This window comes from Melampsora larici-populina, assembly GCF_000204055.1.
Source record: "Melampsora larici-populina 98AG31 unplaced genomic scaffold MELLAscaffold_46, whole genome shotgun sequence".
Lineage (NCBI taxonomy): Eukaryota > Fungi > Basidiomycota > Pucciniomycetes > Pucciniales > Melampsoraceae > Melampsora > Melampsora laricis-populina.
Genome location: NW_006768810.1, coordinates 44,395 through 61,655, shown reverse-complemented (window position 1 = coordinate 61,655; position 17,261 = coordinate 44,395). Strand labels below are relative to the sequence as shown.

Sequence of the window (17,261 nt, the reverse complement as noted above, 5' to 3'; positions counted from 1 at the left end):
CCACTCCACGCCCGCTTGCGAAGGATCAAATGATCGTGTTTCAAACTTCAAGAATTTCAAATGAATCACACCGGAGCTGTCAAAGGATAAGTAAACTTAACACATAAAAAGTTTGGGAAGGACCCAAATTGCGAGTGGTCTTCTTTGCCTGAGATCTAGGTACTCCTGCACCTAAATCAATCTCTCCACTGCATACTTCTCAAACATATTCACACATTCCCCATATTAATGAGTTTATCTCTTCCCTTTCTCCTTCCAATCAAACAAGTATATTATTGCATATTTATTGCCAACTAGATAAGTCTGCATGCTCTTTTTGGGGATTTGGGAGATGACCGTAGTTACGAGATGTTTACCTTCATCTGTCACTTTGAGAAATTCACATCCATGACAGGAGGTTTATCATGATTCACTGGCTGGTGAAATATATTTCAGAAGGAAATCATTCTCCATAAGACTTTACTTATCGGTAAAATATCATTTCGGCCTCTTGTGCAAGTACTGAACATGCCTTCCTCCAATTGGTTTTTGTTCATTGCCTTTATGAGGGAATTGTTGGGTATGAGTCACATGAAAGGCATAATCATTATTGGGAACTAAATTTCTGAGTAACGCAGGATCAATATCTGATAGCTGATTTAAATTACAAACTAAAAACTTGTCATTGAATCAAGTTTTGATGAAAAAGTCCTCCTTGTACAGTCACGGTTTGTACAGTCACAGTTGTCGACAACCGTGACTGAATCACAGGACGGGCGTTCGGGGGTCTCCGGGGCACAGGTCCGGGCCTTGCGGGATACCGCTTGTTATCACTTTGCCAGGGCACATCGGATTTCTTATTGGCATGCATTGCGGTGTCATTTGTAAGACACTTCCCTGCTACATAAAAGCCTGACATCCCATCAGAACCCGGAACCCTATGCAGGGGAAAGAGACACCTCAGCAATAGAGATATCGTGGATGGTCTTGCCCATCACCATACTGCGTATGACATGACGATGAAGTAGCTCGGTGTGTAGTGCATGCAGAGCAAGAACACACTGAATAATCGTGCCATTATTTGGTTTATTGGAGATTGCCCAGCGAGTGGAGATTGTATCCTGTGAAATGTAGTCATCAGAATAGATAGAACTTTCAATCTTCAATTTTGACGAACTTTCACTCACAAGCCAAGACTTCGAATTATCGCGGTACAATTGCAGCAGAAGCCTACTTTTTTCTAAATATTTTCTGACATCTCTTGTGTATTCAACCATGAGAATCACTGTGTCCAACAAAGGTTGTAACCCGTGGTAGTCTCGTTCATTGAAAATTTGGAGGTAAAAAGGGCGATTAAGTTGATTCCTCAACCAACAGTCAATGGAGAACAGATCGTGCTGCAGCTTTTCGTTTTCTGAGTGCGTCTTTTGAATCAATCCACCGGTTCCCTCGGCAAGGTTGGCGAGGAGGGTAAAGGTTTTATATTGGTGATCAAACATGCTCCGTATGAATTTATCAGTGTTCTCCACTGCGTGAAAGTTTTTGAACCAAGAAAACTAGGTTTAAAGCATCAGTGATTGACTACACGGCTATAAAGTTAGAATTGCTGACCTCTTCCATCAGTACGCGTAATTCAGTGAGGCCTCTTCCATTCAGCCGGCGCAAAGAGTCGTACACACAATCTACCGATGCGATAAGTTGTCGTAGATGCTCGGCAGTCACAGTTGAATTTGGGACATTTATTTGACTCTCCAAGACGTCAGAGACCTCGTGTGCCCGGGATGAGTCAATTGATGGATATGCAGCATGTTCTTGAAGGTCCTCTATGGAGTCGAGAATTTTGATGGAAAGATCTGCAGCATGTCCACCAACCCTGCCCTTGGATACAACCGCTTTCAGCTGAGATGTTACATCAGATACTGTCTGAGTTGTTGTAATGTTATCCCTTGGTGTACTGACCGTGTCATCAAAAGTCAGAGCTCAATATTACTATGATGATTACAATGGTGAGCCAAGGAAGCCATCTCACCTGTTGAGTTGTATCCTCGACCAAGCCAATAATATAAACACAGGGGCTGACCAAAGGAGCCATTTGTACCATGGCTTGGGAGAATTGCTTGGTGAGGATACCTGAATAGAATGACCGCCAGAATCCATGAGTTTGGGTTGAATTCGAGACTCTGGAAGGATAATTTTGAGTGCGCCGTCTCGAGATGCCGGTGCTAAGCTTGATTCGCCCGGAGATCTTGATGCGAAAGGCGATTGGTGCTCACCAAAATTTCCGAATTCAGGACCAAAATTTGGAAATTCTTCTTTCAGCGGAGACATGGTCTTGATGTGCGGTATTAGTACTTTCTAACTTTGCTAGGAGAAGACTAGATATGCAGGTCTTGAATGATTGGGCTGAAGTCCAGATTTTATACCTTTTTTAAACGCATGCTCAGGGGAAAACTTACCTTTGTTCAGCCAAGCAGAAAATGATTAACGTACCTAATATCAAAAATCTGGCCAACAGTAAGCTTGCAGCTTCGGAATTCCTCAGCATTGCTCAGATTATCAGCTCAGAGTGCCTTTCCTCAGGTGCCTTACACTGCACTCAACTAGACTTGCAGCTGAGTCTGGAAGAGGGACAGGTAATCGGAACTCAGAAGGACTTAATGTTCATCCCTAGAGTGGCCGGTTATGCACAGCAAGTATGTGTTCAGTCAGCGGCATACTTAACTACTCAAGTCTCAAGATGGCTCACACAGGCGCTGGTAACTTCTTCCCGTTAGCTATAACATCTTTGAAAAGAGTGATTGTCATTAAGATTGAACTATTGTGGCCATGAAAGTGTCTGTGTTTTCCGATAATACCATGCCCGAAACTCAAGCTCAAAGGCCTACCCGTCGAAAACTCGTCTACGAGGACGATTCAGAAGTTTATGGTCAAACTGCAGAGGTCTCTAAGGAACGCTGTTTTAATTCAGACAAAGCCAGCCGACAGTACCATATCGTAAGTCATTGCGAGTTTTACTGATTCGAATTTTTCTACGCTTGCTGATTGAATGCCCAAACCCTGGACTGCATCAGCAATTGAGGATTCGAAACCTGGAATCAGGACGTAGCCCTCAGTCAAGCCAATGTGAAGAAGCATCACAGGCTTTCGATATGAGGGAATACACCCTGGCTGCTAGAATATATCAAGAGATCTTGAGTTATTGTGAAGTAGATTCGTCAGCAAAAAACGGCTTCCAGGATTCTGTTGTAGTGCAAATCTGTTTGAACCTCACTGAGTGCTACTTGCGTCTACAATCTCCAAAGGAAGCTGAATCGGTCTTATTCCAGCTCTGGCACCCAGAAGGCAAATATACCATAGGAGCCACTCATCCACTCTGTTTGGAAACTGCGCGGTTGTATTCTAGGTTGCAAAAGCAACTCAAAGGAGCCATTGAAAAAAATGTTAGTGCATTCTTGGTCTGATGTTCAAAGACTTGACCTGTTGTCTTACAAACTTCGAGCTTAGGGTGAAGAAACCTACAATCAAGAAGAAGAACAGCTTGTTAAAGAACTTGAGCTATTTTACATGTATGGCTATCAATACTTCAAAACAGGATTTCCAGAAAAAGCTGGTGGGATTTACAGGCATGGTCTACAATACTTGAAAGAATCTGGCGAAGTCCTTGGAGAAAAATTGAAGGAGGTAGTGGTACGAATACAACTGGCTCTCTCTGAAACCTACATAGCCATCAAGCAACTGGAAGAGGCTGCAAAGCTTTTGGAGGAAGTCTGGGTCTCCGGAAGAACTCTTTCAATTGACCATCGCCATAAACATTTTCTTTGGCTTTCAAAACTTCACGCTCACCTTCAAAGCTCACGTCCGCACTACTCTGGTGTACCTGAACCAACCACCAGCTGTGCACCACTGTACCAGGTAAGGTCACTTTACTGCCTCAACACCGTACCAGAATTTGAACCCAATTTGCCTTTGAATGTAGCGACTTGGTCTTCACCATGCTGCAACCACACAAGATATCCAAAAGGCGTATTTGAGGTTGACCCGTTTCTTCCATCCAGACAAGGGCGGTGACACGGGTGTAATGCAACAGGTAAGAGCTGGTCAGGCTCGTCTCATACGTGTTTCTTTCCTGACCACTGATTAGAACTTGCTAGCTGTTGGAAGCATATCAAACATTATCTCATGAGGCAAAGCGATCCAAGTATGATTATTTGTCAAAATGCAATTGTATGAGATAGTCGCTCCGTAATATGAAACATAAGCATCACCTCGCACTGTTTATTCGCAGGTGGGAATACAATAAATTAGTCGCCTGAGCCTCTGCATGGGGTATTGGTCAGAGAGAATGGGCCGACTCTGCGCTATGTCAAGCTAATATGAGCCGGCAGGACCTTTGTATATAATCAGCCTGAGTCAGGGAGGACGGAGAAAGGTTACATGATCAAATTTTCAAGTATGAGACTGAGACACATGAAGACGTATTATGGAAAATGTGGGCTCATTTGTTGTTGGATTTTTTGAAAAGAAGGGCTCATTGATCGACGCCTTGTGGCCCTTCCTTTGAGAGAAACATATGCTCGAGCATCTTCTCAAGGGTAACTTGAAGATTTCGAAGTGCGCCTCTGATTTCGGCAGCCTTACCCTCATCTAGTACGTAGCCTTTCTCAGACGCTCGCGCGCTGGAGTCCTCAAGGGGCGAAGTTTTACCCTCCTTTGACCTCATCACCTCCTCTTTGATATACTAAGAAAACCCAAATATTAGCCACCTCACACAATCATGTCAGTCAACACAAGCTGCTCACCTGGTGTAGCTCTGCCATTTGCTTTGTGGAGAACTCTGGATGTGCATGTTCTCGTGACAGCTCATTGTCGAGTTTATGGACCTGTTCCTCCAGCTGGAGCGCAAAACAAACAGGATCACAATATCAGTGTGGAAATTCACACATATCGATTTTGAATCCTTCACCTCCTGTACCCGACTGGACATAACAATCCCCTTGTCCAAATCACGCTTGATGCTTGTGACCTGGAATTTGTGAACACATGCGTTTTAAGTGGTGAATTAACTTGGCAATACATTTGGGACTGTACACTAACTTGATCGGCGAGACCGTTGATGTGTGGGAGCACCTCCATAAGGACATCCTTAAGGAGCTGGGCAGAGTGCTCAGGGGGTGAAGTTTTATCCTTTTTCGACCTCATCACCTCCTCTTTGATGTACTATGAAAACCCAAACATCAGCCATGTCACAACCTTTTTCAGTCGACACAAGCTACTCACCTGGTGTAGTTCTGCCATTTGCTTGGTGGACAACTCTGGATGTACATGTTCTCGTGACATCTCACTTTCAATTCTATGGACCTGTTCCTCGAGCTGGAGCGCAAAATCAACAGAAAGTCAATATCAGTGTTGAAATTCACAAATCGCATCAATGACAAACACTTCACCTCCTGTACCCGACTAGACAAAGCAATCTCCCTGTCCAAATCACGCTTGATAACTGTGACCTGGAATATGTGACCACATGCGTTGTCAGTGGTGAATTCACTTGCCAGAACACAAATGGGACTGTAAACTTACTTGATCAGCGAGAGCGTTGATCTGTGGGATTACCTCCTTACGAACCTCGCGCTGAACCTTTTGGTCAGAGAATTTAGTTGATTTGACCCGATCCTCCGTCAATTTGCCTTCGATAACAATTCTAGCGGCTTCAAACTGGAAAGGGAAGTCCGAATTATTAATCACTATTCATATGTTCATGTATCGTAGACTAACCTCTTCTGCTTGCTGACTGCACTCCCGAACGTTTTCAGTAAGATTCTCAACCTTAGATTGAAGGCGCTCCAGTTGCGATTGAAACTTCGAAGAGGGTGAAGATAAGCGGGGTCGACTGCTTCTGCGTTGATCTCGGTCCTCCTGAGATTGAAAGCTTGTGGATGGCCGTTTGCGAGATTCAGAAATGCCGTCGTCTGACGATGGAGGCTCTGCCTTTAAATAAGGCGGAGACATTGGAGGATTTTGGCTGGCGCTGGCGGAGGGGGTAGATTTACTTGAACGTGTGCGCATTATTGGATATGACTCCTGATTTTGGGAACGGCGGAGGAGGGTTCTAGTCAACCAGAAGGTCGGTTGAGGAAACTACGGAATGCGACATGTGCCAAAGTGACAACTTGAAATTTCAAAAATTGAAATTTCAGAATTCCCGGGTCAGAAACTGACAAAACTGGATGAAACATCAGATTTAACTCAAATACTGGTCTGAAACCCCTTGTATTTGGAATAAAACCATACTTCCTGCCAGTTTTCACCAGTTCCCAAACCACAACCCTGAGTTTGACCGCGGATTTGGCACTTTGGCACAAATAATACACGAAAATTTCAAAACATCATATTTCAACATTACAAATTTCACAAACTTGAACAGGGACAAAACTCAAAACCTATCCGGTACCATCAGACAACTGTAGCAGCCAAAACCTACTGTTTCCACAATTCATAGTCCACCTAGCCATGTCTTACCCACTGGTTCAGTCATTGGACTAGAGAAATAGGGCACCTCAGCCTAGGTGGTCTCTCTTTCACAGTATAAATACCGCTGGCTCAATCTCAATTCAATCAAGAACTTAACACTAGGTGGTCCCACTTTCACAGAAGGACCACCTAGCCTTAAGTGGGCTCAAGCTCCAGTTGATCGACTGGAGCTCCAGACCACGGTACCAGTGGTACATTTATATCAGTACCACTCGCTCACGCTCCAGCGAATCGACTGGAGCTGTAGACCACCTCAAACTAGGTGGTCCAACTTTAATAGAAGGACCACGTAGCCTTAAGTGATCTGGAGCTCCAGTCGATCGACTGGAGCTTCAGACCGCCTAACACTAGGTGGTCCAAGTGTGATAGACGGACCACCTAGCCTTAGGTGGTCTGTAGCTAGGTGGTCTGCAGCTTCAGTCGATCAACTGGAGCCGTAGAAGTGTCGAACCGGAAGGAAGAGAAGGATCTTCATTCCGCTCTGAATGTGCAGATCAAACTGGTAGAAAACTCCAGATTTTCTTGGGGATGTTTAGGATCTCTTATAATTGGTGGTGTCAGAGGTTTGATACCCAATTTGAGGTACACCAATGATACCCCAGCTGCAAGCGTTTTAGCTACTATGAAGGCTGCAGCGGAAATAAAATAAGAAGAAGATATAGTATCAAGGAAACAATATGCATCAGTACTCACAACTACATCATGATGCTCTTGCCAATTCCAAACTGAGTTTTACACTTGTTTTCTTTCTGTGTGGACATTTTTTGTTTACTGTCAAATTTGTAATGTTGAAATTCGATTTTTTGAAATTTTTGCGTATTATTTGTGCCAAAGTGCCAACTCAGCAGTCAAGTTCAGGGTAGTGGTTTGGAAACCAGTAAAAACTGGCAAAAAGTACGGTTTCATCCCAAATACAGGGGGTTTCAGACCAGTATTTGAGTTAAATCCGATGTTTAATCCAGTTTTGTCAGTTTCTGACCCGGGGATTCTGAAATTTCAAAAATTGAAATTTCAAGTTGTCACTTTGGCACATGTCGCATTCCGTAGGAAACACGTGAAATGATGATATTTTTGTGCCTTTGTTACTCCGGTCCGCGTTGAGAGGAGAACTCACAAGAAGGAGTATCACTTGAGACAACCCCACTGATACTAGAAAGGTAATGATGCATACAGGTGGCCGAGGGGACTTTCTAAAAACCACCACAGATATTAATCGCATCAGAAAGGGTGAGCCCTCTGATGTATAGGCTGAATTAAAGGTGATCTTCATAAACTTATCCCCACCTTTGCGATTATTCACCTTTCACCTGTCCTCTATACCCGCAGAATAGAAACCGGCAGAAGAAATCTCGAGATGTGTGACTGCATTCAAAAATGGTTGAAAAAATGGTTGAAGGCCCCCTTTCCAAAGGGCACTGGCCACGTAGGCCCCATTAGCTTAATCCGATGGAGAAAGTCCAAGAACCTGACTTACTGTAAGCCTGGAGATTTTCTTACCTAGATCAATCAAGTAATGCGCAATTGGGTAACTTGGAACAGTCAGCCGATAAAAAGAACTAGTGCAAATTGATGACAAGAATTGAAGATATTATTCTAAAACATCTACATGAAGGACTGAATGATGAAAAGTGATTCTTTAAAGTCGGGCGATATTGTACAAAACAATTGAAACATATCGCCATTCTTCATAATTGGGCTCCACTCCTTGACATGAGACCTCTAGGAGGGCCTTCGGTTGTTGACAACCGCTCCCAGACATATCACAATCTGCATGTGACATCTTGCCGCTTCACGTCAGTACAGTGGCTATCACCACAAATTAATTCAGCCCTAGCCATCTTGAAAGCAACTGCACACCTTGACAGGACACCTCTACATAGGTCTTTCGTTTGTCGACAACCGCCCCCAGACATATGTGAGGTCACAATTTGGTTGTGACATCTTGTCTGGTCATATAAAAATAAGGGGCTATAGTGGCTCTCAAACCAGACCCGGTTTCAAAAGTCTGGTTCGAGAGCCACTTATGTAGATGGGGAAGAGTTTTGGTTCAAAGTAGCTATGTACCGCTACATTGTACGTTATGAAACATAGAGTCAAAATGGCACTTTTAGCTACTTGTGCGGAGAGATGAATTGAAGCAAACTCTCGAAAACGTAGCTGTAGAGAAACTATGTACATTTATATAGTGAGTACCTTCATTTGTTCAGTCTGTATCACAGTAATTCACATAGCACACCCAGTTAATAGTGAGGAAGAGTGAGCATCTAATGGCAGGAATAAGTGACCTTGAATTCCTGAAGCATCTGAGATTTGCATTACATATATTGACTCCTTTGAGTGGGGGCATCAACGATGGTTGACAATGCATTAATTTGGAAAAATAAATAACTGTTGACCACTATAAGTAAAATTCCAGCCAGCCAAAGAAACACTCGATATGGGGTTTCGAGGGAACTGATGTTGATTTGTTGATTCAGAGACATTTCCTTGATCTCACTGGGTAATCGGTGAGTGCATGGTGTATCGAGACATGTTGACAATGTCGAATTCATGAGCCCCAATGCCTCTTGAGTTGCTTCACGCTCAGCTGAAGCTCGGGTACGATCCTCTTAGCAAGACAGTTGAAGCAAGTTGTTATCAGCTTGGGGGACTTTTAGGGTTGTGCAAATATCCGTGATGGGTAATTACCTCTAGCATCTTGTAAAAGCTCCGCCAAGTCAAGTCTGCAATCCAGCCAGTTCCTTTCATGTAAGAGTGCCAGTTGCAGTAGTGTCTCATCCCATTCTGTGGATAACATCTTGTCAGCTGCATGCATGAATGCAAAAAAGAAAACCATCAACCTTTGACGTTCTTCAACCAACACCTGACGTGTTTGTGAAAGGTAGCCATGTCTATCAATATGTTGCGGACGTCATCACCATCTGTGGTAACAATTTGGAATCGTGAGTCTCTGGGCTCTTGATCGGCACATCTACAGCGCTCTGAGGATGCAACAAAAACTTGATCTCAGATAGCTGCAAAATGGTGCAATAGAAATTTCTGACTCACCCCTGATCGTTTTCATGCTCTCTTTCACCCGTAAGTCAGTAAGAGAACATCCTTCAAAATGGTCTTCCAGTTCCTTTCGCACTTCTTTCATGTTGGACTCCAACAATCCAATCCTTTTTTTCAATCTTGAACGACATTCCAAGCCATCTTGAAAGTTTTGGAACTGTGCTTTCAAATCGCCAATTTCATCAATCAAGGTTGTATTTTGTCGTGTAAAATTGTCTCCGTGGATAGCAACATCCTGCTTCAGGTTATCTATCTTCAACAAAACATCTTCAATCTCTATTCTTGAAAACTTCTCCATCTGTGACAAGCTGGTGGAAAGTATCGTGACCTGGTTGGCAAGTCTCTCGTAGTCTTCTGAGGTTGAGGAGATATCTTCTGATGAGCTAGAGCTTGGGGGAGGAAATCGGTGGTATGCGGGCGGCTTTGGCCTGTTGAGTCGAAGACACTGCGTGTCATTCGACATCTTGTGGTCTTCTGCGGAGCGGAGATCAATCTTCAATAATCGAAGTCAGAGATTATTAGCAAATCAGCGCAGCTTGGCCTTCACTTGGGGACATGCACATGTGGGTCGTGATCCTCACTAAATCCTTTGTCTTAGCTTCCGTCTTCTTAGAAGTTCCATCACATTTGTATCACCTTACCTAAACTACGGTAAGATTTGCCAATTACTAAGCCACCACTCGTGTGAGTCGGGACCCATAACTCTGCTATCAGGGCATTTATATGCGTCAGTTGGATGTCTACGTCTTTCTATTTGTGATTCACGCCCTTCTGTTTTTCCAAACCAAATTTGAACGCGTTGGAAAATACACTCTGTAATGGATATAATTATTCTGAATTCTGTTTGTTTCCAGTGTTTACAAAAAGTAAGCCGCTATATATAATATCACCAACACCGATTGAACCACCTCCTTGCACAGGTTGTCGGGGGCGATTATTTCAAACCAGGTCTCAAACTGCGTGTTTAACCCGGCACAGGAATCGTTCCAGGCCGTTGTCAAGCCTGAATTGTGGAGAAAGATGGTGAAAGGCCACAATTCGTGAAGGCTTGGCAGTTTGTCATTGATCCAAATTTCCACTAGCATTGCCAACAAAAGACAAGCTATGGCAATACGAAGAAACTTTAGAAAGACAAATTTCCCTACTGGTGCAAAGTAAGTGCTCCTGTCCTGCGCATCAAGTTTAATGTAATGTGCCTCACATTTGTGTTTGGATGTCTCCAAGGGATCGATTTTGCGCTGGACTAGCACTGTTGTAGAGTCTCCTGTTGACCGCCGATGAGTACAGGTGTAAAATGAAACACCACAAGGGGAGAAAGTCTCGTTAGCATTACTGTAACAAACTCTGTTGATTACAAATTTGGGAACCGACCGTTGGTGTTTTGTTTGCTAGCCTTGGATGGGAGCTTACGGTTCTTCATGACTATTGGGTCGCTTGCTGAGGGATAAGTGAGGGAGGAATGATATGTATCAGTAAATATCTGAGCCGCTATGAAAGCAGTTCTCACCTGTTAAAGTATGAGAGCCAAGAGTTCCTTTGGTAATGTGCATCATCAGTTGGGTAAGCATCGGTTGAACCAAATCCTGAGCCGCAAGAGCAGTTTCAGGATTCGAATTACTACTTTACATATGTGTTCAGATACACAGTTGAAATAACAAAGGGACTGTGGCAGAAATATTCCCAAACATTCTCATTACATACCTTCTCTCACCTGACTCATTTTTATGAACAGGTAGTTTGAGAATCACCGAGAGGTTGTTCCCACATTATTGGCTTAACTCGAGATGCCCAGTCTTCAAGTCTTTGCAAAGCTCAGCAGGAAATAATTCCAAGGGATAATGGGGGCGCACACAAAGGTGTTCTAAATGACTAGAAGTCCCTCAAGAGAATTGGCCTTCAATAAAGCAATAAGCCCCTGACATACGGCTCATCTTCCGTTCAAAAGTCAAGGTAGCGCTGAACCATCTTCATCAACCCAAGCCTTAGCGCATATTTGGTATATATATACCGCCTTCTGACAGTCTCCAGTGTTTCTATCACAATCTTCAGCACAAAGTATTCTACCTTATCTTTCAATTCGATTTTGTTCAAAGGAGACCGTAGACGTTAGATTGCTAAAACTTAAGAGAGAATGGAGCCCAATTCCTCTGCAGTGGTCACTGTGAAGCCCACAGCAACCGCAGCTTCTGTTGATCGAAGTCTATCAGGGATCTCTCTAGAGACAAGTGGAGCACTCAAAGGTTAGAATATTTCTTGCCTGTTCACCTATGTGTCACTGAATAGTTTTCCCCCAGAATTTGTGCTTGATTCAATTAAGCAACAGACATCAATTTTTCACGGTCTAGTGAAACATTCACAAGCGGAATTATCCCATATACGGACCCGGGTGGAGATGGAGGCTTGTGACAATGCAAGTAAGCGATACCGCGGATTTGTCATCTATGTCCCTGATGTATTTCAATATTGAATGCTTTCCTTTCATCATCTGTCAGAAAATTGGAGAGCAGCATCACAGGGGCTCAGTGATATTCTTCTTGATGTCCAACAAACAAGACAACACCTAGACCTCTTGGAAAAGAGGACTTCACAAATCTCTGACATGGCAGAAAACCTTCTTGATGATGTTTGGTATTTTCAACGGATGGGGCGTGAAAACCTTGCTCTCATGCAGGAAAAGTATCTGATTATTCACGAAACTCTCCAAGCGCTCGAAATACAATACTCAACCCTGGAGAATAAATTTTGTACGTGGCATATAAATTCCTTCCGCATCGCGCATTTTCATCGGGCTGAAAATCCAAATAACTTCCCTTGACGTTTGTTAGCCTATTCCATCAACTTGCAAGGCTTTCGTTCCTGTTACATGGCTATCTGTTGGCTGTGCTGTGGTGTCTTTTTTCTTTTTGCAATGATTGCTCAGTGATATAGTGTAACTATAGTTCCGCTCTGGCTACTTTTTGCAACTTTCCTTCAAGTGAATTTTGTTCAAAAGATTTGGTGATGAAAATGTAGATGAGCTTTTGGTAAACTTGATCAAGGTGGAAGTCAGCCCAAAGCTAGATATGCATACATTCTAACGGGCTAAACAGACCCTACTAGTGATATTTCATGCTGCCCCAAAAAAATCGCCAAAGTTCATAGATAATTACAAACAAATATGTGCATATCTGAAGCAAATATGGAAAAACATAAGAGAAGATTCAATGAGTGTTTTGAAGACATGAGAGTTTTTTCATTGGACTATGTAAATCTTTCAGACAAAACTTGGAAATAGCCCAACAGGGAAAAGGGTGGTCAATAGCAAAAACTAGTGTTGTGATGCTCATTGATTTCCTTGTCATCATTATCTTGCAAAAGAAAGTCTCGTAATTTGGGGATTAATTTACTTCTCAAGATTATAAATTTAAATCACTATCAGTGCTGGTCAACATACTCCAGCATTTCTGAATAGTCTTACTTCTTGTTTGCATATCTAAACCTTGTCTGATCATTGATGTTGTTCAACCTGTTGACATATTGATAAAGTTTAATGTGGTAAGCTAAAAGGTTGCCTCAAAAGGAATAGGCACACAGAAGATACTGAGGACCAATTTTACTGATGGAAAATCATAGTACTGAGAAGTAAGCACTCCGGCCTTGCATCTTTTCAAATTCAAGATTATATTCAGTTTTTCTTTCTCTTTCCTTAAGAAGTCTTCAAACATCTCAATATACAGTGGGTTGTTGTATTGGGCAGGTAGTCGAGAAATCGTCAAGGTTCGTTGTAAGAAAATGAGGTTTGCACGCTCGACGCAGTGAACCGGTAGACGAACCTTCATAAAGGTGAAAGAATACTCTCAGCCTTGTGCTGATGAGGCAACAGCTGACAACAGAAATACCGAGTTCTACACTCGAGGTAGACGAACCTAGAGGTGGAGCAAGGATGATAGAAGAATAGGAAAACTACAAGTAAAGAAAAGAGAAAAAGATATCAATGAACGAAGTATAGGTGATCATAAAAGACTTTAGTAACATCAACACATTAAATATAAGAGAAAAGACAATTGATTTTTTTAATCTTACCTTTCAAATCAATTTCCTCGATGGGGAAAGGATGTGAAAGGAGACAGTGCGCGGGAGATGGTGGTTAGGTCCGCGTAGGGACTTAGTTAAGTTTGAGACAGTGGAGGGTTCATGAGAGAAACAACACAGGAGACAATTTTTCATGAACACAACACAAAACACAACCATTATCTAATTAATCCCAGTACAGACACAGTCTTCTAACATTCTAAACAATACCTACTTGATTTAATCCCAATCCAGACATCTCCTTCTCACATCATCCTTGTTACTAATCCACAATCTATATTTAATCAAATTTGAGTTGATTTGTCTTTAACCATTGAGCTCCATTGAGTCCTTTCATCCTTGATGGTTTTGACAACATTACAAGAGAATGGAATTCTCCAACATTCCTTTCCTATCTTTTTGCAAATTCTCACTACATGCATAGAAAATTGTTTGCTGATTGTGATGCATGTTGAAACTTTTGTTTGCCAACTACAAAACGATACATGCGTACAGTAAGGATTATCATAAAATAACAAAGAGTAAGATAGCCCAACAACAAGCACACAGTGATGAAGATTCAAAATGATGCAGGAGAAGATAGAGTTTTGAGAAAAACACAGTAGTCAGGATTAGAAACAACCAAGAAGAAGATAGCATAATCACGAGCAAAGAATGAGAGTTGTTGTGTTCCAGCATCTCAAAATGATCTCAAGGTGAATATTACATGCAAAACTACTCTACACATTGCTTTATGACTGCAAACCCACAACCTTTAGGAACATTCCTTGTCCAAGACCTTATAGTTCCTTGTTGTTGGTATCGGAATTTTTCTTATATCACGCGCCAGAAAAAAATCTGAAAAATCAAGGAACAGCGCCTTTGCCAGATGATACCGATTGACTTCGCATGGAACCCATTCTCTGCTTGATTGAATCACGCCTTTCATAAAGTCCACTATGTATGCTTGTGTTCTTTTCCAGATCGGTTCTTCTACCGTTTGGCCCTGCTTTGTGAGATCAGCTGTGACAAGCAAGAAGTTAATTGCACGGAGAGGCCCAAAGGTGTGTTTGTCTTTGGGGAAAATCATCAAGCCTTTGACGCCGCAACAGAGAAAGCTCGCAAGCGCTGGGAGATTGTTGGGTGATATGACGATTTGACTACGAGTTGCAGTTAGCTCATCTTTCAGTGTCGTGAGGGCCTCCGCGGACTTGGGTGATTCAGCACTGGCTATGAGGTTTGTCAGTCTTGAGATTTCTTCATCGAGGGTTGTTGAGGCCCATATGCTTGTAAATGTTTCAATCATTGTGTAGATCAACATTATTAACCGGTCCAGATCCTCGATACAGCCACCGGGGGTTGCCGATTTTTCATCTACAATTTTATTTGATTGGAGTGAGGAAAGTTCTTTGAAGTGGTGCCAGCATGTGACAGCATTACGGGTCCCAGAAGACATAGCTGCTTGGTGAGGGATTTGAGTGGCTGGGAGAATCCTGTTTGCATCAGTTCCTATCAGAACAAGCGCTGCCAGGACGTAGTGCATACTCCGTTCGAGAAAATGTGGACTTGGTTTGTGAAAAAATTTGATTGTCTCCCACAGGTAACGCTCATGAATCAAAATTCCAACTGGCGGCGAAGAAGTTGAGATTGTGAGAAAATTGAAGATCTGTGGCTGATACCATATTGTTCCCTTGTTGGTCGTGAATAATTTTTCATCTAGAAGAACGTTTTAAATGATCAGCAACGAAAAAAACATGATGATCAATGCAGAGATGCCTCACTTTCTGCCCTGCGGCACCACTCACGGATGCGTGGCTCTCCTGTGCTGCTGAAGGTCACAGGATGAGAAAGCAACTCATCTGGGTCGAATTGAGTGCAAGAGCCTTTTGTCAAAGTGTTGAATAATACAAGTGAGGCCTTGTGTATCGCGGAAACTTCGGTGACAAGAATGGTTCGTTTTTTGACAGATTCGCTGAGATGTAGATCGATCTTTTGGTTCCAAAGCGAGTTGGACTTATCAGCAACAGAAGGACATGGTGGAGAACTGCGGGTTCTCAATAGATTCAATGTATTTTCGATTTCTTGAGATCGGACGTTTGAGCTATGAACCTCCGGTGTGGGAGGTACAATTCTCGCGCTTTGACTCGGAGATGGTGAGGCGGTTGGCAAGCGGTGTGTAGGATGATGAACCTCTTGGCTATCAGAACTTTGCGTCTTTTGCCTTTTGACACATCCCGAGGTTGATGGTCCATCAGAGGCAAATGGATCCAACCTTTGAGTAGTAACCTTCTTTGCGGAGCAAGAGAGCCTTGCAGAACGGCGGGGAGACCGATTGATCCTTATGTTCTTGTCCGGTGTGCGAGCTCTTTTGTTGGTCTGGGGCATATTCAGTGTCGGAGACGTATCTTGTTGAGTGTTGACCAGATGGCGCAGTGCTCCAGACACACTGAGTGCATCGTCCACCTTGTCCAGTGGAGTCATATAGATATCCAGTGTCGCTAGAGATTTAAATGAACTCATTGATGGGGTATGAAGTATATTACTTTTGTGCTTGGCTGTGTTGGTTTTCAAGTCATCCTGTTTGGAAACACGTTCTAGGTGGATTGATTTTGATGTAAGTTTTTTGAATGCTGATGAAGCAGATCATTGACGCAACAACCAGATGACAATCACAGAAAACGAGCGTCAGTTGGAAGAACTCAAGTAACACCGGGGGTGACATACATTCCATTTCATTATCAGCAAGCGCCGTGACAGCTTCTAGGCATTCAGCCAGCCCGGCGGTCATTGGTATATAGTGTAACCAGGCCTCGATGGTTTTAGAGATTAGATCGAGGTGCATCAAGTATGAACTGCCCGCTTCATTTGGCTCCATAGCTAATTTGTGTGTATTCATGAGTGAGAGAATTCTGGGGATTAGTTTGATGGGCAAAAAAGGTGATGCTGATATGGGCAACTTTCTGACTCAACATTTTCATCTTGGCGGAACCAACAAAGGTCCTACCCCTGCGCTGATCAGGCTAATCTAAGCCATATTACAAAGGCAGCTATATTTAGCAACAGTTGAACATCATCAGCAATAGATAGTTAGATGAAATCAAAAGATCAGGGGTTTGAGTCTTTTTCATCAAGACTGACTGTGGCCTCGGTTGTCGACAAACGTATGCCACTGAACATACACAGGCTTTGAATAGATACTTGTTCTAGGCTACCTAGAGTCACCGCAATTCTTCATATCGAGACAATACTTTCAAAGACCTAGCCGGTTCAGTTTTTACAAAGAGTCGCGCTTAGATTCTGATGAAACATCTAAGGGTATAGACCCGATTATAATAACGTATGAGGGCAGAGACCTGCTCATAAGTTGATCGACATACAGGATATCAGATCTGCTTGGGATGATCGGTGTTTGTGTGGGTCAATGTGGCAATTTGTTTCAATAGGAATCTATGTGAAAGCTTTAAACAGTTTGGTTTTCATTTCATCTCATGATAATCCTTCCCTAGCTGCTTCCCCGCGTCGCGCAGAGTTTTGACGCAGTCAGAAACAGAAAAGTTGCCTGGGGACAGGGGCAGCCACAATGAAGGGTTACTGAATAGTCCTGTTTGATCTTTTGCTGCAGAATATCTTGCGATTCCAGCAAAAGCATC

At 42.9% G+C, this 17,261-nt stretch overlaps 4 protein-coding genes across 4 annotated transcripts in view; 1 reads left to right on the top strand and 3 right to left on the bottom strand.

Moving 5' to 3' along the window:
• Positions 1-661: 661 nt before the first annotated feature.
• Positions 662-2,307, bottom strand: MELLADRAFT_91820 (uncharacterized protein; the record flags this gene model as incomplete). The annotated part of the gene is made up of 6 exons (XM_007414795.1): positions 662-917; positions 1,042-1,100; positions 1,157-1,161; positions 1,214-1,535; positions 1,591-1,933; positions 2,009-2,307. The coding sequence occupies 6 exons, from the start codon at positions 2,305-2,307 to the stop codon at positions 662-664; spliced, it is 1,284 nt and encodes a 427-aa protein (XP_007414857.1).
• A 149-nt stretch (positions 2,308-2,456) lies between these two features.
• On the top strand, positions 2,457-4,214 carry MELLADRAFT_110631 (uncharacterized protein; the record flags this gene model as incomplete). The annotated part of the gene is made up of 6 exons (XM_007414912.1): positions 2,457-2,748; positions 2,813-2,973; positions 3,051-3,419; positions 3,484-3,636; positions 3,956-4,066; positions 4,131-4,214. The coding sequence occupies 6 exons, from the start codon at positions 2,457-2,459 to the stop codon at positions 4,212-4,214; spliced, it is 1,170 nt and encodes a 389-aa protein (XP_007414974.1).
• Positions 4,215-4,507: 293 nt separating this feature from the next.
• On the bottom strand, positions 4,508-5,985 carry MELLADRAFT_110630 (uncharacterized protein; the record flags this gene model as incomplete). Its single annotated transcript, XM_007414794.1, has 7 exons — positions 4,508-4,717; positions 4,779-4,871; positions 5,074-5,196; positions 5,257-5,349; positions 5,433-5,483; positions 5,557-5,691; positions 5,752-5,985. 7 exons carry the CDS (start codon positions 5,983-5,985, stop codon positions 4,508-4,510), a joined length of 939 nt encoding a protein of 312 aa, XP_007414856.1.
• Positions 5,986-14,386: 8,401 nt separating this feature from the next.
• The window catches only part of MELLADRAFT_110629 (uncharacterized protein), a gene marked incomplete at both ends in the record, with an annotated part of 6,179 nt that continues 3,304 nt past the window's right edge, over positions 14,387-17,261 (bottom strand). The window contains 3 exons of the mRNA XM_007414793.1: positions 14,387-15,327; positions 15,417-16,241; positions 16,336-16,488. Of these exons, the coding sequence (XP_007414855.1) occupies positions 14,387-15,327; positions 15,417-16,241; positions 16,336-16,488 (1,919 nt within the window). The remainder of the gene's footprint in view (positions 15,328-15,416; positions 16,242-16,335; positions 16,489-17,261) is intronic.